Source organism: Muntiacus reevesi, chromosome 2, assembly GCF_963930625.1.
Source record: "Muntiacus reevesi chromosome 2, mMunRee1.1, whole genome shotgun sequence".
Lineage (NCBI taxonomy): Eukaryota > Metazoa > Chordata > Mammalia > Artiodactyla > Cervidae > Muntiacus > Muntiacus reevesi.
Genome location: NC_089250.1, coordinates 185,832,167 through 185,857,167, shown reverse-complemented (window position 1 = coordinate 185,857,167; position 25,001 = coordinate 185,832,167). Strand labels below are relative to the sequence as shown.

General features: G+C 45.5%; 1 protein-coding gene across 7 annotated transcripts in view; it reads right to left on the bottom strand.

Moving 5' to 3' along the window:
- Positions 1-14,184: 14,184 nt before the first annotated feature.
- Positions 14,185-25,001, bottom strand: part of RBFOX1 (RNA binding fox-1 homolog 1) — a 404,111-nt gene continuing 393,294 nt past the window's right edge. For 4 of the 7 annotated variants that reach the window (XM_065924301.1, XM_065924295.1, XM_065924299.1 and 1 more), the window contains 2 exons: positions 16,730-16,805; positions 16,133-16,334 (listed from right to left, as the gene is read on the bottom strand). In XM_065924301.1, the coding sequence (XP_065780373.1) occupies positions 16,257-16,334; positions 16,730-16,805 (154 nt within the window). In that variant the 3' untranslated portion in view covers positions 16,133-16,256. Of the gene's footprint in view, positions 14,768-16,132; positions 16,335-16,729; positions 16,806-25,001 lie in introns of those variants that run through there. The other 3 variants (XM_065924298.1, XM_065924297.1, XM_065924302.1) reach the window with 2 other exon arrangements.

Sequence of the window (25,001 nt, the reverse complement as noted above, 5' to 3'; positions counted from 1 at the left end):
TTAGAGCTGTCAGCGTAGCTTACTTCCTGCCTGAGTCTATCACCCTGAGCTAAGTCTGACTGGGGCTCCAGGAGCCAAGAGGCTTTCTGACTTTCCTATGTACCACTCTGGGACAGAAGGGTTTCCTCCATTGCTTCACTGAATTGGGTTTCTGTGTGTCCAGCATGGTTTAGTATGACACCCCTTAATTTACTGAGAAAACGGGAAAATAGAATCCATGGAGAGCCTCACAAAGTGGGTGACTACATTGATTGGGGGATCCCAGCTTTGGGGGGCGGTGATCAGCAGCTTCTTACACACCACCCATACCATGAGCCTTGCCTTCTGAGATTCACACCCTCTGTCCGCCCCTCCTCTGGAGTCTGTGGGTTGAACCTACTGACTTCCTTCTGACACTAGACCATGTCAGTTCTGAGAAATAAAAGTGAAAGTCGCTCAGTTGAGTCTGACTCTTTGCAGCCCCATGGACTGTAGTCTGCCAGGCTCCTCTGTCCATGGAAATCTCCAGGCCAGAACACTGGAGTGGCCTGCTGTTCCCTTCTCCAAGGGTTCTTCCCAACACAGGGATCGAACCCAGGTCTCCCACATTGCAGGCGGATTCTTTACCAGCTGAGGCACCAGGAAAGCCCAAGAATACTGGACTAGGTAGCCTCTCCCTTCTCCAGGGGATCTTCTGACCCAGGTATCAAACTGGGGTCTCCTTCACTGCAGGCAGATTCTGTGAGAAGATGTTATAAAATATTGTGGTTTCCACCTTGCAGATGCGTTGTGTGCTCTTTCCCTTCAGTTCAGTTCAGTTCAGTTGCTCAGTCATTTCTGACTCTTTGCAACCCCTTGGACTGTAGCACGCTGGGCCTCCCTGTCCGTCACAAACTCCTGGAGTTTGCTCAAACTCATGTCCATTGAGTCGGTGATGCCATCCAACCATCTCATCCTCTGTCGTCCCCTTCTCCTCCCGCCTTCAATATTTCCCAGCATCAGGGTCTTTTCAAATGAGTCAGTTCTTCACATCAGGTAGCCAAAGTACTGGAGCTTCAGCTTCAGCATCAGTCCTTCCAATGAACACCCAGGACTGATCTCCTTTAGGATGGACTGGTTGGATCTCCTTGCAGTCCAAGGGACTCTCAAGAGTCTTTTCCAACACCACATTTCAAAAGCATCAATTCTTTGGTGCTCAGCTTTCTTTATAGTCCAACCTCTCCCATACATGACTATTGGAAAAACCATAGCTTTGACTAGACAGACCTTTGTTGGCAAACTAATGTCTCTGCTTTTTAATATGCTGTCTAGGTTGGTCATAACTTTTCTTCCCCAGAAAACTAACCAATCTGATCACATGGACCACAGTCTTGTCTAACTCAATGAAACTATGAGCTATGCCATGTAGCACCACCCTAGATGGACAGGTCATGGTGGAGAGGTCTGACAAAATATGGTCCACTGGAGAAGGGAATGGCAAACCACTTCAGTATTCTTGCCTTGAGAACCCCATGAACAGTATGAAAAGGTTCTTTCCCCTGGTTTTCTGTAATGAGGAAGACTGCTAAGCTTCCCTGTGGATAGATCCACATGGTGGGCACTGAGGAAGTTCTCTGGGCCACAGCCAACAAGAACGTCAAGCCTTCAGTGCAACAGTCCATAAGGAAGTGAACATTGCTAATAGCCTTGGCAGTGAGCTGGCACGTGGATCCTTTCCCCCCAAACCTTGAGGACAATGGTGACCATCAAGCATTGTGATTGGAGACTTGGGAGACATCACGAGCCAGAGACCCTGGCAAACTGCATCTGGACTCCTGGCCCACAAGCTGTGAGAATAAACATTTGTTATTTTAAGCTGCCAAATATTGGACTAACTTGTTATGTGGCAATAGATAAGTAGTACTTGGGCTTAAGGGCTTCCCAGGTGGTGCTAGTGGTAAAGAACCTGCCTGCCAATGGAGGAGATACAAGAGACCTGGGTTCAATTTCTGGATTGGGAAGATCCACTGAAGAAGAGAATGGCAACCCACTCCAGTATTCTTGCCTGGAGAATCCCATGGACAGAGGAGCCTGGCGGGCTACAGTTCACGAGGTCACAAAGAGTTGGACACTACTGAAGTGACTTAACACACACAGTTGTTCTGTCTGTATAAGTCAGGGAACCCATTTCAAAAGTTCTAGAAACACGATATCATTGACAGGTCCATGTGGCGTGGGGAACACTTCCAAGGCTCTGCTGTTGAAAAAAGACCAAGCTTCTAATCTGGCACCACCAAGTTTTTAAAATATTTCTTTATATATTTGGCTGTACCAGCTCTTAGTTGTGGCACATGGGGTCTCCAATCCTCTTGCAGAATGCAGAATCTTTAATTATGGCATGTGAACTCTTAGTTGCAGCATCTGGGATTTAGTTCCCTGACCAGGGGTTGAACCATGGCCCCTTGCTTTGGGAGCATGGAGACTCAGCCACTGGACCAGCAGGTAAGTCCGTGGCTTCACCAATTCTATTAGCTGTACAACCTCCTCTCACTACTCGGTGTTTCAGTTTTCTTATTTGGAAAAGAGAGATACCTTGAAAGGTCAAAATTATAGATAAAGTGGTTCTTATTACAGAGCTGATGATGCTTTCATGGGCTTTCATGGTGGCTTAGTGATAAAGAGTCCTGCAATTCAGGAGACGCAGGAGATGCTGGTTCAATTCCTGGGTCGGGAAGATCCCCTGGAGAAGGTCATGGCAACCCACTCCAGTATTCTTGGCTGGAGAATCCCATGGACAGAGAAGCCTGGTGGGCCATGGTCCATAGGGTCACAGAAGCGACTTAGCATGATACTTTCATATTGTTGATATAAACAAGCAGTTTTACAACATGTGGTTGGCAGGATTATAAGATGGCCCCCTTGTTCTGTATAATTGAGAGTCCCCTTGGTTAACATGCTGTGAGTAATTTCCTTCCCTGGAGTGTGGGGGAAGCCTGTGACTATGATATCAGTCCCCTGAATAAATTTCTTTTTTAATATGTATATTTTTTTTATCGGCTGTATTGGGTCTTCGTTGCTGCATGGGGTTTTCTGTAGTTGCAGGACCACCAGGAAAATCCCAGAGTGGGACATTGTTAATGAGTAAAGAGATAGTGAAAAAACAAAAACATTGGGCTTCTATGCCTTGAGGGTTGAGGATGGGGCTGGGTCAGGGGAGAAGGAAGCCCTGTGGTTATTCCAAATTGCTGCTTCTGAACCACCCTCTTGGAGGAGAAGGGGATGACAGAGGATGAGGTGGTTGGATGGCATCACTGACTCAATGGACATGAGTTTGAGTAAGCTCTGGGAGATGGTGATGGAGGGAGGCCTGGCGTGCTGTAGTCCCTGGGGTCGTAAAGAGTCGGACATGACTGAGGACTGAACTGAACTGAACCACCTTCTTGGATCCACTCTCTGGATTCACAGTCCGCCTCCTTTGGGATTTAGAACTCAGTGACTCGGCCAGGACAATACCCCAAAGACAAGCTTTTAGTATGTGTCGAGTTTTTTCTCTAGAAACTGAGCATCCATGGCAACAAGTAGAAGAAAAATACCTAAATGCTTGGGTTCCTTGGAGGATCAAGGGGCGAGCCTGGGCTTGCCTTCCTGAGAAGCACGGGGGTCTCCACTCGGACTGAGCACTAGGATCCCAGTGACAAAGCCGGTGACATTTCAGCATCATCTCAGGGATCTCACTGCAGGGGCTTAGCTTACAGGAGAGTTGGAAATAGGGTGGGGCCAGGAGGGTTCCCTGTGGCCTGAAGCGTCATTGTCTCTTACGGGAGCCACGTGTGGCTGATAAGCCCCTGAAATATGACTGATCCAGATGGCGATGATGGGCCATGACTGTAAAGTTCCCAACAGACACCAGGCTTAGTACAAGGAAGAGAATGCAAAGCCTTGCTGTAATAGATTTTTGTATCGATAACACATCAAAATGATCATACTTTATACACCCATTTAAATGAAAATAAATCATTAAAACAAGTAAGGAATATATGATGATATATTATTATGAAATTAACTTTATCTCTTTAAAAACTTTTTGTCATGGTTGCTAGATCATTTAAAATTACATATATATCTTGCATGATGTTTTGATTGAGCAGAGCCCATGTAAAGCATGAAGAAGCCTATACCAGGGAAGGTAGATGGAGAAAAAAATGCAACCTTGGCTTAAACCATACAATCCAAATAAATCTATATAAAGATCACTAGAGAAGAAGTAAATTACTAGGGCCTTCTCTGGTGGCTCAGCGGTAAAGAAGCTGCCTGCAACACAGGAGATGAGGGTTCAGTTTCTGGGTTGGGAGGATTCCTCTGGAAGAGGAAATGGCCACCCACTCCAGTGTTCTTGCCTGGAGAATTCCATGGAGTGAGGAGCCTGGGGGGTTACAATCCATGGAGTCACAAGAGCTGGATATGATGGAGCATGAGCTAGAGTGAGTGAGAGCCGTAAATGATGTATCTGTTATGCACACAGATTTGTAACAATCAGTGGGAAGAGTTTCCCAGTCTTTCCCTCCCTCCCTCTCTCCCTTCTTTGCTTCATTCCTTTGCTCCTCCTCCTTCTCCTTCCTCTCTCTCCCCCTCTTTCTCTCTCTCTCTCCCTTGAACTTTCTAGGTAGTTGATCCTTTCCTCTCCCAGCCATTGTCACTGACTATGTTTGTCCAATAACCCTGCTCCAAACCAAAGGTCTCTCACCCCAACACCCAGCTGAGCTCCTGGCCAGCTGGCACTAACGGAGTAGTGTTTTGGGAGAATTGGAGAGTTATTGCTCCATCTTACGGAGGCTTCAGATCACTGTTCCCAGGGCTTTCCTGGTGACTCAGATGCTAAAGAATCTGCCTGCAATGCAGGGGATCTGGGTTCGATCCCTGGGTCGGGAAGATCCCCTGGAAGAGGGCATGGCAACCTACTTGTCTTCTTGCCTGGAGAATTCCATGGACAGAGGAGCCTGGTGGGCTGCAGTCCACGGGGTCACAAGGAGTTGGACATGACTGAGTGAGTAACACACACGAGGGGGCTTCAGCTCACTGTTGCCAGGAGAGAATGTGGACTCGCTTCTGCCCCACCTTCCAGTTTTTCAAGGGAAGAATTCTGTGAAATCTCTCAATTCTCAAACTTTGGACATGAGCTCGTTTCTTGCAAAGACCTTCACAGACCCAGCAATAGAGTCTTAGAGAACAGATGTAACCCCTTCAGCCACCCCTTCCAGCCTGCAGCTGGGACTCAGCCACAATACCCTGGTTTTTGATGTAGGATGGACAGAGTATTCGCTTCCTTCCTGAACCTACCTCAAGGATTTAGAGGTTGAAACTGAGGTATTAATACTAGGAAAAATGGTGGCTGAACTTCCCTGATGATCCAGTGGTTAAGAATCCGCCTGCCAGTGCAGGGACAGGGGTTCGGTCCCTGAGCCGGGCAGATCCCACGTGCCGCAGGACAGGTAAGCCTGTGGGCCACAAGTACTGAGCCTGTGCGCCCTGGAGCCCATGCTCTGCAACAAGAGAAGCCGCTGCAGTGAGAATCCTTCACACCACAACTAGAGAAAAGCCCTTGCCCAGCCATGGAGACCCAGCACGGAAGAACTAAAATAAATGAAGGAAAAAATGGTGGTAGCCTATTGCAAGGTCTAAGAGATAAGCTGTGGCCCAATCTTTTTGACCCCAGGGACCGGTTTTGTGGAAGACAATTTTTCCATGAACTGCGGTGGGTTGGGGATGGTTTGGGGGTGATTCAAGTACATTACCTTTATGGTGCAATTTATTTCTATTGTCTTCACTGGTGGCTCAGATGGTAGACAATCTAGGTAATTCTATTTTTCTCTGTTTTAGTCACAAGGAAGAGGAGGCTTCATGGGGTTAAATACTTTGACCCGGAACAACATGATGGTGCTGAAATTCACACAGGGGGCAGGGTAGCTCTGATGCTGTGTTGCCTGGCAATTGGGGGCGGGGGTAGGCGTGGCTACACATCTGTGGATCTGCAAACCCAAAGCAGAGACACAGCACCACCCCCAACCCAGGCACTGGGCTGTTTCCTGGATGGCGAGCATGAAGACTCCGAAGTGCTACAATGGTTTCTAAGAACAGTGTCATTAATTGAGCATCCTCCCTGGTTCCCCAACTTTAAACAAGCTTGGAACTCCTTCCTGCTATTAAAAAATCCAATGTCTTTCTTTTTTTTTTGGCCATACTGTGCGGCAGGTGGGATCCTAGCTCCTAAACTGTGACCGCTGGACCATCGGGGAAGTCCCCAGGATCTCACTTTTTAACATAGGGTCTGGGGACTTCCCTGGAGGTCCAGTAGTTGAGAATCAGCCTTCCAATGCAGAGAACGTGGGTTCAATCCCTGGTTGGGGAACTAAAATCTCACATGCCTCAGGTCCTGAGTGCTGCAACAAAGACTCAGGGTAGCAAAGGAAAAAAAAAAAAAAAAAAAAACAACCCCACACAGAGAAACACCTGGGGTTTGATTTTTTGCTGCCCAGTGGGAGGTGAGTGACTTCCAGAACCAAACTTCTCAGTGCCACTGAATCTCATGAAATTCTAACCAAAACCCTGTGAAGCATTTCACCGACATGAAAACTGAGCACCAGAGAGGCTGATTAAGTTACCTAAGGTTGCACAGCTGAGAAGGTAGGTGATAGCACGTATGTGTGTGAGTCACTCAGTCGTGTCCGACTCTTTGCCACCCCAGGGACTGTAGATTACCAGGCTCCTCTGTCCATGGAATTTTCCAGGCAAGAATACTGGAGTGGGTTGCCATTCCCTTCTCCAGGGGATCTTCCTGACCCAGGGATTGAACCCGGATCTCCAGCATTGCAGGCGGCTTCCTTACCGTCTGTGCCACCAGGAAGTCCAACACAGAGGAAGGGTCAAAACCCAGGTTCACCTACAGACATTTTTTAAAAGAGGCAAAAGACCTCTAACCACTGAAATTTGTGGTCCTATTTTCCATTCTGTCTACTGCATATTCAAGTCTTTGACAAAAACTGGAAATCACAATGATCTGTTGTCTGTATCCACTTGCACAAGTCATTCTTTTCTGTTTCTAAGTGATGGGAAAAAATGAGAAAAAGAAAGGAGGATTTTATGTTTTTCTTCTACCATAAACAATTTTGAATTTCAGCACAAGGTTGCAACTGACTTTGAAAGTTTTGTGTCTTTTTAAAAATTTTTCCTTCTTACCTCCTTTTCTCACAAAGCAAAAGTGTGTGCATTCTCTCTCTCTCTGTCTCTCTAGGTCTTTAGGGGAAAAGGGGAAGAACAGGGCTTGGGCAAAAAGGGAAATAGTCCAAAAAACTGTACATCATTTAGTCACGCAGTTTAGGAAAATAAAAAAGGAAGCAGCAGCGAGCCAGTTACGCTGACAGCCCTGTCCAGCTGAGCTGCCGCTTCTGAAACCCTCCTTCCAGTAATGAATTTCCCTGCCTGGAGTGTTTGCGGGAGATAAAAGTGAAACTGTGTGAGGTGCCTCTGACCTGCTTTTCAGTTCCAGACAACTTCCTGGTGTGACTGCAGAAAGTGTGACTTTCCAGATGTGAGCAGGGGGCTTTCGTGTGTTGGTCTGCAAACTGCTGTCTGCTTTTTTTTTTAAACTCCAGTTCTCCTTGTAAGGTTTGCTAGAGTCTGCATGCTACGAGGCTGCCAATTCGCCTGCCCTCCAACCGTCACCTGTCTGCAGCACCACCGCGACCCTACATCTCGGGTCTCTGCTCTTCTGCTTTCTACCCTCGGCTGTGCTGTTTCTTCTTTCTTAGAGACTGGGGGATTCTCTCACTCTCCCTGGCTTTTGGCCTCACACAGGCAATCATACCATCTGCCTCAGTCAGAAAGCTAGGATGGCCAAGTCGCAGGCATGGGGCAGGTGGTGGGGGGGTTCCCTGGGGATAATCAATCACAGGAGGGTGGTCTGTGCTCTCAGAGGCGGACGCTGGGACCCACCTGACTTCCACCTTTTGAACAAGTGTTCGCCAGGCAATGGAGGAAGTCAAGGGCGAGCTACTTACCTGGGCTGCCTCGAGGAGTAAGCCCACGTGTGCTGCGCTCTGTTCAGCACGGAGCGGCAGGAACGCTGAGTAAGACAGCGCGCGTCCGGGGCTCAGCTCCACCACCGAAAGCCGCGTTTCTTGGGCATCACCCACCAGGCTTGCGCCATAGGCTTCTGCCTCCCGGTGGGTAGCAGGGTAGTGAGAGTACCTAGCTTGCCAGTTTGTGAGGATTAAATGAGATAATACTAATGATGATGATGATAAGCTGCATTTGCTGACCCTTTCCTCTGTCAGAATTAAGGCTGTTGTGCTTTTCCACAGGGGCTTCCCTGGTGGCTTAGCAGTAAAGAATCCGCCTGCAATGCAGGAGCTACAGGAGACACGGGTTCGATCCCTGGGTCAGGAAGATCTCCTGGAGAAGGAAATGGCAACCCACTCCAGTCTTCTTGCCTGGAGAATCCCACGGACAGAGGAGCCTGGTGGGCTGCAGTCCATGGAGTTGCAACGAGTCAGACATGACTGAGCAACTTAGCATGCATGCATGAGCCCTTTACCAGAACTGGCAAATATACTTATGGTCCACTCCTGGGTATATTTTGGGCTTCCCTGGTGGCTCAGATGGTAAAGAATCCACCTGTAATGCAGGATTACAGGGTTCAGTCCCTGGGTTGGGAAGAGCCCCTGGAGAAGGGAATGGCAACCCACTCTAGTATTCTTGCCTGGAGAATCCCATGGACAGAGGAGCCTGGTGGGTTACAGTCTATGGGGTTGCAGAGAGTCAGACATGACTGAGCGACGAACATTTTCACTTTCAATGGGTCTTTTTCATTTATGCTGACACATGAAAATGAACATATTTATTAGCGCAGGAAGTTCAGCTCTGTGCTCTGTGGTGACCTACATGAGCGGGATTTGGGGAAGGGGGGAGGGTCCAAGACAGAAGAGATATACTTAGGACTGATCTGCTTTGTTGTACAACAGAAACTAACATAACATTTTAAGGTAACTTTACCCCCCCAAAAAATAAATAAAACAAAATAAAAAGAAGCTTTTGCTCCCCATGTGTGTATAGATTCATTTTAAATGCATAAACCTGTATGTATAATCAATTGTGTAATGCATATCATATCAATAGGGTATATGATTTGAATCTTTGAAATATATATAGACACCAATAAATTATACAGATAGATAGAAATGATTTATTGGTAAAAAGAAAAAATGCTATATGCCAGACCAAGTGCTTCACATGTTTGAATGCATTTCATTCTGGTAGGAACCCTCCATAGTGGATATTATCTATCATCTGCATTTTATAGAGAGTGTAACTGAAGCACCGAGAGGCGGAGGCTTTCTGAACACCTCTCTTAAACATGTTCATATGTAGACGGCTATGTGTTTATAGTGTAAAGATTAAATGTTTTGTAGGCCAGCTGAGATGGTTTTCAAACAACGTTAGCCAGTCTCATTACTTTGTTGTTGGTCAGTTGCCAAGTCATGTCTGACTCTTTGTGATGGTATGGACCCTAGCCCTAACCCTGCCAGGCTCCTCTGTCCCTGGGATTCTCCAGGCAAGAATCCCGGAGTGGGTTGCCATGCCCTCCTCCAAGGGATCCTCCCAACCCAGGGACTGAACCCACATCTCTTGCATTGGCATGCAGGTTTTTTTTTTTGTTTTTTTTTTTAACCAGTGAGCCACCTGGGAAGCCTAATCTCACTATGTTTTGTTCTCAATACAACCTACAGCATTTGCTCCCTCAACACCATTAGTTTTAAAAGACCCTGGGGTGTTTTCATCACAATACTACTTTGCTGCCCAAAATATATTTCCCCTTTGAGGGGGGAAAAATGTGAAAGCGTTAGTCACTCTGTAGTGCCTGTCTCTTTATGGACACCATGGACCTTAGCCCACCAGGCTCCTCTGTCCATGAAATTCTCCAGGCAAGAACACTGGTATGGGTAGCTATTCTCTTTTCTAGGGAATCTTCTTGACTCAGGGAATCCATGGGATTCTCCAGGCAAGAATACTAGAATGGGTTGCCAGGCCCTTCTCCAGGGGATCTTCCCCACCTGGGGATCGAACCCTCATCTCTTATGTTTCCTGTATTGGCAGGTGGAATCTTTACCACTAGAAACACCTGGGAAGCCCTGTTTATTCCACATAACAGTATCAAAAGGCAGGTAGTCTTTCTCATCGTGAATTATGGAGAAGCCTAAGGCACAGAGCTTTAGGTTAAGTTACCCTTGACTGCAGGGCTTCATAGTGGCGCAGACGAATCTGCCTACAATGCAGGAGATGCAGGTCTGATCCCTGGGTCGGGAAGATTCCCTGGAGAAGGGCATGGCAAACCATTCCAATATTCTTGCCTGGAGGACCCCATGGAGAGAGAAGCCTGATGGGCTCTAGTCCATGGGGTCACAGAGTCGGACACGACTTAGCTGAGCATGTAGGCCCCCTTGACTACAGCTGGCAAGGGACCAAATGAGGATTCAAACTCAGAACACCTGTGTCCACACTCCATATCTTAAAAACTTTTGTATGTATTACCAATTTGACAGCAGTAAGATAACTAAATGAGATAGGATTAAGATGTTATGAAGAAGGACCTCCTTGGTGGCTGAGTGGTAAGAATCCACCTGCCCGTGCAGGGAACACGTGTTTGATCCCTGGTCGAGGAAGATTCCATATATTGCAAAGCAACTAAGCCTGTGTGCCACAACTACTGAGCCGGCGCTCTAGTGCCGGGAACGGCAACTACTGAAGCCCAGGCACCCTACCGCCCGTGCTCTGCCAACAAGAGAAGCCACTACAATGAGAAGCCTCTGCACTGCAACTAGAGAGGAGCCCCTGAGTGCCGCACATGGAGAAAAGCCCATGCAGCAACAAAGACCCAGCACGGCCAAAACTAAATTAATTTAAAATATATATATTGCCAAGTAAATGGGATAGATGATCCAACCCTGGTGGGAGCATTAGATAATTAAAGGAAATAAGGAATGTATTATTCTTGGTCTTAGTACAGTGTGTGTGCTCTGTCGTGTCTGACTCTTTGCGACCCCATGGACTGTAGCCCACGAGGCTCCTCTGCACACGGGATTCTCCAGGGAAGAATACTGGAGTGGGTTGCCATTTCCTTCTCCAGGGGATCTTCCCCTCCCAGGGATCAAACCAACATCTCCCGCATTGCAGGGGGATTGTTTTTCACTGCGCTACCTGGGAAGCACTTGATAAACATCAACTCTGCCACTTACTATGATGATTTTTTTTTCGTCTTCTTCCTACAAGCCTCCCTCACTGTTGTCTGGATAATTAACAGCTTTGCATGGGTGCGTGCATATGTGCTAAGTCGCTTCAGTCGTGTCCGACTCTTTGCGAGCCCCTGGACCGTAGCCCGCCAGGCTCCTCTGTCCTGGGGTTCTCCAGGCAATACTGAAATACGTTGCCATGCCCTCCTCCGGGGGATCTGTCCTGCCCAGGGATTGAACCCACGTCTCCTGAATTGGCAGGCGGATTCTTTACCATCAGGGCCACCTGGGAAGCCAGTTAACAGCAGTACTAAAAACTTAATAGATGAAAAAAAAAAAAAACTTAATAGATGTTAGTAGCTGTTTTCATTGGAAACGTAAGGTTGTTTTTTGGGTGTTGTTTTGTTTTCAACCAAAGACTGAGGTTTCCATGGCGGGGAAATAGCTCAGCTTAGTTCTGTTTCTTTCTCAGACATCTGGAGTTGGTTCCACTGACTTCTTGGGAAAGATGGGTGAGGAAGAGGAATCATGTGACCCAGCCAGTCGGGTCCCCTGCAGGGCACCGTGGCGACAAAGCCCGCTGCTTAGCTGGGCAGCTGCACCGCCCGCCCCCGGTGAACACAAGAGCAGCCGTGGACATGACAAATCCACTCTCCCAGGAAACACACAGAGGTCAAAGAATCAGAACACCAACTCACATGGACCTTTTCAGACTAAGCTTTTATTTTTTTGATATTACAAACCAGTTTTCTTTATTCACAAACCACTGTAAGTGATATAAACACTAATTTCTAAAGACAGATATACACATTTTCTGGGTTTGCAGATTGCGTGAGGTGTGTGTTAAGTCACTATATGCCACACATGATAGTAATCTTTTTTTTTCCATAATTCATAATAGCAATAGTTATTTAGATAAATGAAAACATTCCAAATAAATACCGTTTAAAAAAATCCAAAATGTCTGTTTACATCTCTGACATACATTTTAAAATGACTTATTGGCCTCTTGGAGGAGTGCCTGACAAAAGAGTCTGTAACATCAGTTGGCACCCATTTGCTCTAAATGATTTTATTAAAACTACATACAGTCATGGGGGAAAGTACAGCTCATCAATGAAAATCAAAACTGCAAATTAATTTTACTTGAACCAACACAGTAAGAATTCTATGTTTGTGATTCCAAATACAGTGCAAATTCTGGATTTTGAAATCTGAGACACATGGGAGACTTTGCTTGATTCTCCCAAACCCCCTGTTCCTTCTACCTCACCCCACTTTGGGGTCGGATGCCTTAGCATCATAATACATCCTTTCCCTCAAAAGCATCAACCAGGCACCCGTTGTTGAAACACCTTCTTCCACGTGGGGGAAGATGAGAATGTCTCAGGGATGCTATCAAGCACCCTCTCCCCTCTTCCCTCCCCCACTGGTGAAAAGAATAGTTTTCTCTGCTTTTGACTGCTAAGCAGCAGTTTCCCCCCGTTTCTCTCTCTCTCTCTCTTTTTTTTTTTTTTGTTTTTTTTTTTGTTTTTGCAAGATCATGGTGATCTTAGATAGCGAAGCTACAGAAACTCGGTTTTCAAATCTTGTGAAACTTTATTGATGGTTTAATATCCAACTGATCTTACTGCATGCACATTGGATGACAAGAGAAAAGCTGGATCACAAACACTTTTTTTTTTTTTTAAGTTTTGTCTGGTTTTGTCTTAAAGCAGAGTTGTTACAGCGGATTGGCAGGCTCACAGCAGTGAGTTGAGAGCTTTACTAAAGTGCGTGCCATGAGAAGGCCTGCACCACACACATGGAAATTCTTAACTATGGCAGCAAAACTACTGGGGACGACTTGCTGCAGGATATATATATATATTTTTATTTAAATACAAAAACAGGAAGATCCGTGACAGATACCCCAACTGAGATTAACTTTGTAAACAGAACAACATGAAAGGACTCTGAACAGAAGTATACAGACAAACTGCAATTTTTCGGATGCGTCATTTTTGGCCCTGCTTCCGAGGTGGGAGGGGCGGGGGTCGTTCTTTAGGGGATGTTGAGGGTGGACCTACTTTTTTTGCTTCCTTTTGACAAGTGTCCTGGGCCTTGGAGACAAACAAAGAAAACTAAAGATATTGATTTGAGAGAATCCTTGGGGGTAGGGAAAAAGATGGGAGGGCGGGCTCTCGCGGACTGAAAAATTGCAGGTTGCTTACACAACGCAGTCATGTTTCAAAAAGTACCAAGCAGATGAAAATACCATGATTATCTCTACCCAATGATTGCAATACTTGTAAAATGCTTCTATAAATCCGAATATGATTATCATGTAATTCCATAAAAATTATACGTCTTGTCTGTAACAGTTGTTCTACGAGGCTAAAACTAAAGCTTCGAAAGACTGTTTCTAGAACTTAACAACGCCACTGCACAGATGTAAATTTTATACATTTTTTTTTTCACTGGTACAAAGAATTTAAGTTTTTATTACTTTCTTTTTTTTGGAAAAAAAGAAAAAAATAGAAACAGTGCTTTTTATCACCTTTTTATTAATGTTATTTTTTTCCCTCCCATAATATAAAAGTCAGCAATGATATCAATAATTTATTATACTGGAAGAAATATAAAAAGAATGCTTGCAGATGGCCTAACTAGCAGTCTTTTGCCTAAATAACTAGTGGCTGGTTAAGAAGCTGAATACTGCCGGGTGGAATGGTTGTAAAGGGTGGGTTTGCACAGCTGCATTCAGCTTGAATGCACAAGTATTTCTAGAAGCATCCTCTTAACAACCTAACCTTTGGCTTGAACTGACAGTGAGTAACTTAGAACCGTTGCTATATGGACGTTGGTGCAGTGGGTCGTTTAGATTCATCAGTTACTTTTTTTTTTTCCTCTTTCAGCCAAACCCCAGTCCCCAACCCCCTAGGTCCCTCCCACCCTTCCCGTTTCATAAAATAAAATAATGTGGATGCAGAAAAGAACATGACTCCTGTAGTCACTTACAGTCTTCCCCAACAGCTGATAACCCCAGTAGCTTAATGTTCAGCATATATAATTCATTTACAGAATACAGCACTCTGGATATGGCCCTATACCAGTGTTTAGTCATAGCTAGCATCTCTCTAGATCAACCACAAAGAAAAACTGCCTACAGCCAGCAACCAAACTACAGAACCTTCAGAAATGAAAGACCCACAATATTAAAATACACAGAACAAAATATCTGAGGTATAAGATAAAAAATGTAATTTTTTTCCTCTTTTTAATTTAATTTTTTTTTTTTTTTTTTTTAGATGCTAAAATGATGCACTACTGCATGTATTGCAATACCCAGGCCTCGGAAAGCTTCCTTTTTCCCCACATTGGAAGGTTTTGTTTTTTTCTTTTTTTTTAATGGTTTTTGTCATTTAGTATGGAGCAAAACGGTTGTATCCCCCTCGGTATATACTAGCCTGCAATGAAGAAAGAACGAGACCCACATCGTCAGCATGGCTCCTAGTCTTGGCATCAGTCAAGGGTGCAAAAGCATTCTGAAACAAAGCAATTTAAGGGGTGTGTTTTTTACATTTTCCTTTTGCAACACGTGGATCATCAAAAAAGACTACTATGTGAAAAAATAGACACTCGGAAACAACCAATATGGAGGCGTCCCCTACCCATCCCAGTACACATTTTCGAGATTTGAAGATAGGGCCAAGCCTGACCTCTCCCCACCCCACAATCGCTCCTTACAACGAAAAATCCCTGTAGAACCAAATTCGGGCGGCCAGTCCTGGGATCTATAAAGGACTCTGAAACAAATGGGCCGCTGAAGGATTGGTGCTGTCTCTTATTGTTGGCTTGTTTGAGTCACTAACAATACTGTGCGTCAAGGATGCAAAAGCATTCTGAAACAAAGCAATTTAAGGGGTGTATTTTTTACATTTTCCTTTTGCAACATGTGGATCATCATCAAAAAAAAAAAAAAGACTACTATTTGAAAAACTAGACACTCAGAAACAACCAATATGGAGGCGTCCCCTACCCATCCGGGGTCCACTTTTTAGAGAAGTGAAGATAGGACCAATCCTGACCTCCTCCCCCCATCGCTCCTTATGACAAAAATTCCCTGCAGAACCAAATTCAGGCGGCCAGCCCTGGGAGCTGAAAAGGACTCTGAAACAAATGGGCCGCTGAAGGATTGATGCTGTCTCTTAGGGTTGGCCCATCTGAGTCACTGATAATAATGTGCTCTGTTGGGAAAGGCTCTGTCTACACTCAAGATGTTGCAGCAGAGGACTTATTGAATGTTGTCATTCAACCCTCTGGGCCAACACTTTCCCCCAGTGGACTGGGTGTTGAAGTGGAGTGGCTGAATGCAAAAGCGGGACAAACATGTAAGTCCACTTTTACTTGACTCGGCTGAACAATCTGTATGGAAGGTGCTCTTGAGAGGGGAGTTGTGCAGATGAATTACTGGATGTCATTGAGCTTGTGCAAAAAATGATAGGTTTCCCAATCATGGTGGAATGTCTACCGCCAAGCTCCAGGGAATTGCCTAGCCGTGGTTTTAGACGGCACTTAACTATCTCCTTTTGTGAAAAGTTTTGGCGATGTCAATGAATGCCTCTGGGGCTTTATCTTTAAGAGAAGAACTGATCGTCTTGATCTCAAGCAGAAATCTGCATGCCAAAAAGCTCTGTAATGATTGCATACGCTCTCACGTGATGGGCACGTCTTACTGTACGCTTTTAGTGCATAGAAGTTTGAACGAGTACAGGCAAATTCATCATCCCCCCCCCCCTTTCACCTCCCAGTGTTGCCCTCCCCCCAAACCCCTCCCAAAACAAAAACCCAGCCCCCCCCCCAAAAAAAAAGAAAAGAAAAAAAAAAAAAGAAAAGACAACTCCCAAACTGCTTCCTTCTAATTCCTCATGTACTAGGCACACACACAAAGCGTGCCTCTCTCTCTATTTTCTTTCCTGGGCGACTATGACTTTAAACATGAATTGTAATAGGGGAGGAGAGGCAGGCAGATTCTCAGCTGCCTGACAGCAGTGGCCTGGAACTGTGCAGCTTAGCTCCTCTGAGGTCTGTGGTGGGGCTGGAACCTTGGGGCTATGTGAATGAGCGGCAAGGGAGGGAGGGAAAAAAAAAAGAAAACAAAAAGTTCTGCATTGACACTGCATTCCGTTAGTGATGGATTTCATTATCAACATGACTAATTATTCCATTAAGGTAAGTGCTTGGCTAGGTGAGACTTGCAAAATGAGAAATATAATAACTTACATGCACGACATTGCCAAGAAATTAAGACATTTATCAAGTTTACTGGGAGGATTAATGTGGCATTTTTTTAGCTGCTGTTAGCACAAGAGACAAATTCAATTAAGGGAAAGTGAGAGGACGTCAGCCGTCAACCCATCCTGAGAGCCCAGCTGGGGGAAGGGGCGGACGGGGGCCGGGGGAGGGGGGCAAGGAAGAAGCCAGGAAGAGGAGGAAGTGGTACTCACCATGGCACCAACGCCGTAGGTGGGGGCTGGAGCAAGTGTGTGGTGGTAGGGGTCGGTAGCATAAACTCGTCCGTAACTAGAAGGAAGACAGAGGGGAAGATTGAGCCATAATATGTGATTACGAAGTAACAATAACAACCGTAAAACACAAAATACCAAGACAATGTGGAGGGGCCCTATCCATCTTGAGAAATAAGAAACACATTCCAATCGGCCACGTAACATGAGAAAAGTCCATCCTATACAACACATTCCTGTGTCCACTTAACATTGCTGGAGATAAAAGCATGTGGGGTGTGCATGTGTTTCCTCTCTCTCATACAACCCTTTCTACACTCTCACTGGGTTGGAAGCAGGCAACAGCTTGAAAGAGTGGTTTTAAGAAAGCCAGGAACCACAGAGGACCCATTATAATCAAGATAGATTATGCTCTTTTCCTAACAGAGTTGTCACCAATCAAGTGAGACAGGGTGGGCCAAAAAGGACCCAGTCTTTACAGTTAGGGTCCAACATGTCAGAATGGGAAAGAACAGATGTATTCAAACAGAAGCATCCTTGAAGGCTTTGTGGGACCTCCCTCCCCCTCAAGAATTAGAGCCTGATGTGATTTTTGAGTCTATCACCCCAGAACTTCTATCTCATCAATCTCTAGCCAGGTTCTGGGAAGGGATACAGTTTAAACAATATTTCTTTTTTTTTAAATAGTTTTTTTTTTTTTTTTAATACAGGCCAATTTTAAAGTCTTTATTGAATCTGTTACAATATTGCTTTTGTATTTTGTTTTATGGCCAGGAGGCATGTGGGATCTTAACTCCCTGACCAGGACTCAAACCTGCATTGGAAGGCGAAGTCTTAACCACTGGACCGCCAGGAAGTCCCTTGAACAATATTTCTTGGTGACATTTCTTTATATCAGGATTTTTTCCTCCTCTCTCTAACATCCTCCTTCCACTGCCCTGACTCCCAACTCAGGCTTTAGAATAGAAATGTAAAAGAGATGGACACCGAATGTATCAGATGCCTCAAAGTGTCTGGAACTGAACAAGGCAATACATCAGATATCAGAGCTCAGAGAGACGGGGTCATTTGCTCAAGGTCACAGAGCTAGACAGAGTCAGAGCTGATCCTTGAATCCCTCAGGGCAACTCTCATGCTCTTTCCATGGTTCCAGGTACCCTTCCTTGAACGGCCTGCCGGATATCTTGTTAGAGTTTGAATGCTGCTGTTTTGGTAATGATCATAGCTGAGATGCAGGCGAGGTTAGGTGAGGGTCTCTGGAAGCAAAGCCTGAAATGGAGATTCTTCCACCCCTGATTTGTTGGGGGCGGTGCGTTTAAGAGGAGGGAGAGGCAAGAGCTCAGAGAAAGGGAAAATAGAGAAGCAAGGGTGTATCAGTTCTGAGCTGAAAACTAACTTCTCCCTAATCCTGAGTTGCACCCCAAAGTTGATCCCAGCTGGAGGCAAGTCAGTTGGCTTTTTAATGCTCTTGTTAGTTAAGCATTAGCTGTAGACTTCCTTGAAGGGCAGAGGATACTTCCTAGTTGCAGTGGTTCTTTGGGAGAGGGTAAGTCTCTGCAGAAAGAGGCATTTGGGTACCATTAGCGACCAGCATTCACAGTGGCTAGCAGAGGGGTAAACCAGCCACTAGATGGGGTAGGTGTGAATTACCAATGGCTTTTGAGTCTTGAACATTTCTTTAAAGAAGGAAGGAACAAGGCAGGAAGAAGTCATTGGTCTATACTATCAACCTTGGGTCGAATTTGCATCGACTTCATTCTTCTCCTTCTCTGTCTTTCCCTACTTGCCTTCTAAACTTCCTTCTCATAGTTGATGGATAAGAATGCTCTGGATGGATCTCACATCATGAAGCCTGAGAAGGAAGAACCAGGGGGAAAACCTTCTAACTCTCAGGTTCTGAGTTAGACTCCAGATGGAAAAAAAAAAAAAGATTATACTAAGCTCCTGATTCTGGGAAAGATTGAGGCAGGAGGAGAAGGGGAGCAACAGAGAATGAGATGGCTGGATGACATCATCAAATCAATGGACATGAGTTTAAGCAAACTCGGGGAGATAGTGATGGACAAGGAAGCCTGGCGTGCTGCAGTCCATGGGATCGCAAGGAGTCAGACACAACTTAGAGACTGAACAACAAAATTCTAAGCTCTCATTGGACATGCTTTACTCCCAAGCCCTCTGGTCGTTTCAAAGGTCACTGAGCTCAAATCATCTACACGAGTCTTCTGCCTGGTCTTCAAAAGCGTCAACATTCAGCACTCTCCTGATCCCCAAAAATGAACAGGTGTTTCTTTTTTGAGATGAATCTCTCAGTGAAACTAACAAATAGGCAAGCCCTTCTTGCTTTCATTCCTTGGGACATCCTTTGTGACTTTGACTCATTGAAACTGCCTTTAATCAAAGATTCCCCCTCTCTCAGGGAGGAAAAAAAAAAACAAAAAGCAGATGTATGTCCAAGACAGAGTGTGTTAAAGCAAGAATGATGACTTTTTGAAATAAATCTTTTATTCATGGAGGTTACTCATGAAACTGGGGAGTTTACCCCTAATTAGAAGCAGCTACTAATAGGGAGAAAAGAACATGATGGATGACTTTGGTGTTGATTTTCATTTCATGAGAAAATAAAGTCTGTCATGGATCTGGAGGGGAAAAAAAAAACATAATAGGATTATTTCTAATGTATTTTCGACTGGCAAAGCTGGTTATAGGAACTGGCTATAAATTGCAAAAGTGAACTAAAAATGCTTGGATATTTACTAAATGATGCCACAGCGTGGTGTTCCTCCAAAACAAGCAGTGAAGATGCTAATTCAGAGCAATGATTAGTAGTTTTTTTCTTTTTTTTTTAATTTGGGGGCTGATTTTGCTGTGGCAAAAATGTCCCATTTTGAAGAGATAGCAGAGTGGTGGTCTGAATGTGAAAAGGTAACCCCCCACTTTCCCTTTTACATCCTTTAATGGTCATTCTTATCTATCGATAACTCTGGGTCGAGAGTCAACCTCCGTAGAAAAATCAAGGTAACAGTTTGGCAGTATTCCCTTCCAGGGCAGAAGAGAAAGACAGCAGCACCAAACTGGTCCTCATAAATGAGCAAGCTCCTTTGTGCTCCTCGGGGTGACCTCTACCTTCAGAATCCGATGGTTTTATTATGATTAATAAATTTCATCTCCACAGAGGAAAAGGGACCATGTCAGCTCAAACTGAAAGCAAGGAGGCTTCTTTACAAATGCTAAACTCGAAACATGCCCTTCTGTGACACCACCGTTTAGACACAAGGTTATCAGGGAAGATGTGGACTGGACGCCGGGGATGTTGGCCAAACCGGTGACCTCCGGTCTTCAGAGCTGCTCGGCGGAGCCCAGAGGAAGAGGGGCGGTTCCCGGGGACCTTGGCAGGAAGGATGGAGAATGCCTGGTGAACACTGCGTGGGGACTGACCCGCGCCTGGCGTCACCCTGCGGATCAGTCATCCCTGCCAAAGTGGACAGGCATACAATTGGGCCCCAGTGCTTGCCGTGGCCCACAGCCCACTGGTCAGAAATTATGGATGAACTCTGAGACGAGTCCACGTCACTCACGCTAGCACCACCCTGACATAAACCGCCAGTATTTCATCAGAACCAAATCAGAAACAGTCATTTATATCTGTCTATCTGTCATCTATCTGTTTGTCTCCCTATTTATCATCTATCACTTGTCTGTCTATCTATCATCTATCATTTGTCACTCTGTTTCTAACATCTATCAATCATCTGTCTCTCCATCATTTGTGTACCTCTATCATCTATCTATCAATGATCTATTATCTATCTGTTATCTATCTATTGCTCTATCATCTATCTGTCTAGCTGCCTATCATCTATCTTTCCATCTATCTAAATATAAACCTGTATCAACCTAATCATGCCTAATGCCCTTGCTTAAAATCCTTCAATGATTTCCCACTTACCCTAGAATAAAATCCAACTTGCCCGAGTCACCCCTGCCCCGCTCTCACCCCCATCTCACCTCCCCCACCCCTTGCTCATCAGGACTCCCAGGACACGGGCGAGCTTGCTCTCCCCTTGGGACCCTGGCTGTGCTCATCTTCCATCTGAGCTGCTCCCTTTCATCCTTGACCTCTCAGCTCAAACGTCAGCTTCCCAATGCTGCCTGCCTCCCTGACTGCTCTTTCTTAAGCACACTTTCCAACCACATCCCCATCCTTCACGTCATGGAGCAGATCTCCATTCATTTTGGTGACTTACTTCCCGACCTGACTGTGTATCTGTGCCCCTTCTGGGATGCCAGCCCACCCCAGGGGCTGGGCGGCGTCTCTCTTGTTTCCTCCTCTCTCTCCATTGTCTAGCACAGCACTAACTATGGGCCAGGTGAACGAGGAAGCAAGTCAATGCCACTTGTTGAGTGAAGGAGGGGTAAGGAGAGACGAGAGGCCTGGGAAGACCCTGGTATCCACCATGACCTTTCTGTCAGTAGCCACCATCCTGGGAGCTATGCTTTCTGAAGATTCTACATCACCTGCTCCCAAAGACAATCAAAACACTTTAAGATGCACAGAAGAAAAGGTCTTTGAGTCTCAAAATACACAGTGTGTTATTTCCCATCACCCTTGAGTGTTCACAGAGGCCAGGTTGCCACTAAGTTTATCACTCCCCTCTCCAGGGCATCTTTCCGACCCAGGGATCGAACCAGGGTCTGCTGCATTGCAGGCAGGTTCTTTACTGTCTGAACCATCAGGGAAATCCAAGTTCATCAAAGGGAAAAAAAGAAAGTGAAACAAGATAACTGCTCTGCTGTCTAGTTCGCTGCAGCTTACGGCCATCATGGACCCTCCTCTATTTTTGACCTTTGCAACAAGAAAACCAGGAGGCTGACCTGCCCTGCGGAGGACAAAGGCCTGGAGCCAGAAGATCCAGGTTCAAGTTCTCCTTATGCAACGTCCTTGATCAGGATGCAGGGAACTCTCTCTGAACCTCATCATCCTTGTTTGTAAAATGATTCTGCTCTGTCTGAGCTCTGCCTAATTCACAGATAAAGCACATGAAAGGAAACCAGGGGCATTTAAAAGCCATCTACAGGGAGGGGAGATTATGATACAAGGGTTCTTCTACAGAATTTCATAAGCCGACCTCTCACTCCTGCCAAGACGTTTGGTCTGCAGGGGCACCCGAAGGATCAGGATCGCGTGTAGGTCTAGCAATCAACTCACAGATGCTTTTGGAAGTGAAGCTCTGTCTCGTTTATGAGTTACACATGTACTTTCAATGGCTATATTTGAACTTGATATGCTGGAGTCAAATGAATACATAAGTTGCCTGTTGAATGGGAAATATGAACACATGTTTGTGAAAGAGCTTTGTCAACTCGACTGAGAAATGTAAATACTACTTATTATTAACATCTTCTAAATCCAGCTGCAACAAGCTGGGTGTGAATGAAATACAGTAGGGCCCATGTGGGTACCGTGCCCCTGGGTTCTAACAGTCAAGTGGTTTTCTTATAGGGGCATAGGAAGAACACTGTCATTAACTTCACTCCATAGAGTTAACTTGGTATATTTGAATTCACAGTCTCTATGCTCCCCAGAACTTTTATTCTTATTTCAGTATCACCTCCCCACACCTCCTGTCCCAAAGATAGCTGCGGGTCGGTGGGAGCGGGGGGAGCAGGGGGTGGTCCCTGGGGGCAGAAAGATGAATAAAATAGGCTCATCCTCCGATGAGGCTTCCAGTGTAGTGTAGGTCTCCTAGATGGTCTCAACACAGCAAGAAGGTACCAACACTCGGGTCCCCACCATGATGAGAAGCGCTAGAGAGTATGCATTCAAACCAAGATCCCTGATGAGGGGTCAAAATCACAGAATCTGCAATGCCGTTGGAGCTACAGCGCCTTCATAGTCATAATCAGATCTAAGATAGAGTCTGGAAGGTATCTGGGAACTTAATACTCAGCAGCCACACACCTCCCACAGAGTGTACAAGGAGGGCCCCACACATGGCCTCACGGTCCTCACGGCCTGCTATTTGAAAGCAATGGTTTAGCCAGGAAATGCTCCCCTTCCCGCTCCTGTGGTCTCAGGCCTCAATGCTCAGTTGGCATTGGTGAAGGCACTCACTAAGGAATATTCCTCTATGACGACTGCAGCTTTCTCCTGGTCGCATCTAGGCAATGACTTCTATAATTGTAGACCATGTGGGTGACCAGGACTTTTCTAAAAGCTTCCCGAGACATGCAAGTCAGAAAGCAGAGTCAATCCCATAACTCAAAACCTCCAAGAAAGACAGAGTAGCGGTGGAAGGCATTCTCCAAGAGGAGCCACAGAGTTTCCCCAGCCCGACGCTGACATTTCTGAACTCCCCTGCGGCTCACTTCCTTAGCTTGGATTTGAAACGATTATCTTCGCAGATGGCCTTTTTCAGTCTCATGATTCTTTTCCTTCAAAGCAGGAGGGATGAACTTCCCTGGTGGTCTAGCGGTTAAGAACCCGCCTGCCAAGGCACGGGACACGGGTTCGAGTCCATGGAATCGAGGCCCAAGACTCCACATGCCACGGGGCACCTACTGAAGTCCAGGCACCTAGAGCCGGAGCGCCGCAACAAGAAAAGTCACCACGATGAGAAGCCCATGCATCGCGATAGAGAAAGCCTGCGCAGCAACGAAGACCCACTGCATCCAAAGAAATAAATAAGTTTGTTTTAAAAGACAGAGAATTTCGGCCCCTGCCTTCTCTCTGTTCCACGCAGGGTTCCTTCAGTAAAACCCCTGGAATACCTGTGTCAGAACGACTCCCAAACTGAGTTGTCCTTCTGAAGTCATGGGTACAACAACCTCTAAGCCCCATGCAAGCAGATCAATGCTTTTAAGAGTTGACTAACAGGACGAGAGGGAGACAGATTCTGGGCCTGTGCCCCAGAGAAGTCCCGCTACAGCACATATAGACATTAGACACACACACACACTCAGAGGCAAAATTAAAACATCAAGTCAGAACACATTGGAAGGACTGATGCTGAAGCCGAAGTTCCACTACTTTGGCCACTTGATGCAAAGAGCTGACCCACTGGAAAAGACCCTGATGCTGGGGAAGATTGAGGGCAGGAGGAGAAGGGGGCGGCAGAGGATGAGATGGTTGGATGGTATCACTAGCCATGAGTTTGAGCAGACTCTGGGAGATAGCGAAGGACAGGGAAGCCTGGCATGCTGCAGTCCATGGGGCTGCAAAGAGTCGGACATGACAGTGAGTAACAATGCAACACACTAGCGATGTCCAGGTTAACTGTCGAAATATTTTAATTCCAGGTGAGCATCCTTGCTGCTAAGAGACCCATTCCTGGGGCACACATACTCTTTCAAGATTCATTTGAGCAAAATGAATGAAAATGTGGCTCTCTGATAGAAATATGGTAAGATCCACAAAGACAAGCTACGTAGGACATTGTAAGTTTCCCAGTAGCCACATTAAAAAAAATAAATGGAAAATAGGTGTCATTTATTTTTATATTTTAATTTGATCCAACAGACTAAAAATAGGATCATTTCAATGTGTCACTGACATAAAGATAATGCGTGACATACTTTCCATTAGTTCATACTAGGTTGTTGAAATCTACTGTGTATCATACGCTGAGAGCTCACGTCCACGTGGACCAAGCATGTTCCAAACGGCTCCACGGCCACGTGGTAATCGGTCACCATGTTGCAGAGAACAACTCCAGAAAAATCCACAGAATGTTCTGCTCATTGAAAGACAAAAGATTCCTGACAGATCAACTCAGTGTTTCTTGGAGCGTGAGCTGAGGTCTCCTCTGTGAGAATGGTCTGGGGAAAGGCCTAAGAACTTTGATTGTCAGGCTCCCTCTCCAGATCTAGGAACCGGAATTTCTGGGGCAGGGAGAAGGCAAGATGGAGTGGAATCTCTATTTTTATTTTTTCAGTTTTAGTACTTTTCAATTGAAGTATAGTTGATTTACAATGTTGTGTTAATTTCTTCTGTACAGCAAAAGGATTCAGCTACAGATATATACACATTTTTAAATATTCTTTCCCATTATGCAGATAAGTTCATCTGTACCATTTTTCTAGATGCCTACATATAAGTGATATTACATGATGTTTGTTTTTCTCTTTCTGACTTACTTCACTAGCAGAAATAGGGACACAGATGTATAGAACAAACTTAAGAACACCAAGGAAGGAAGGAAGGGGTGGGATGAACTGGGAGACTGGGAATAACACATATACTCTCTATGTATAAAAT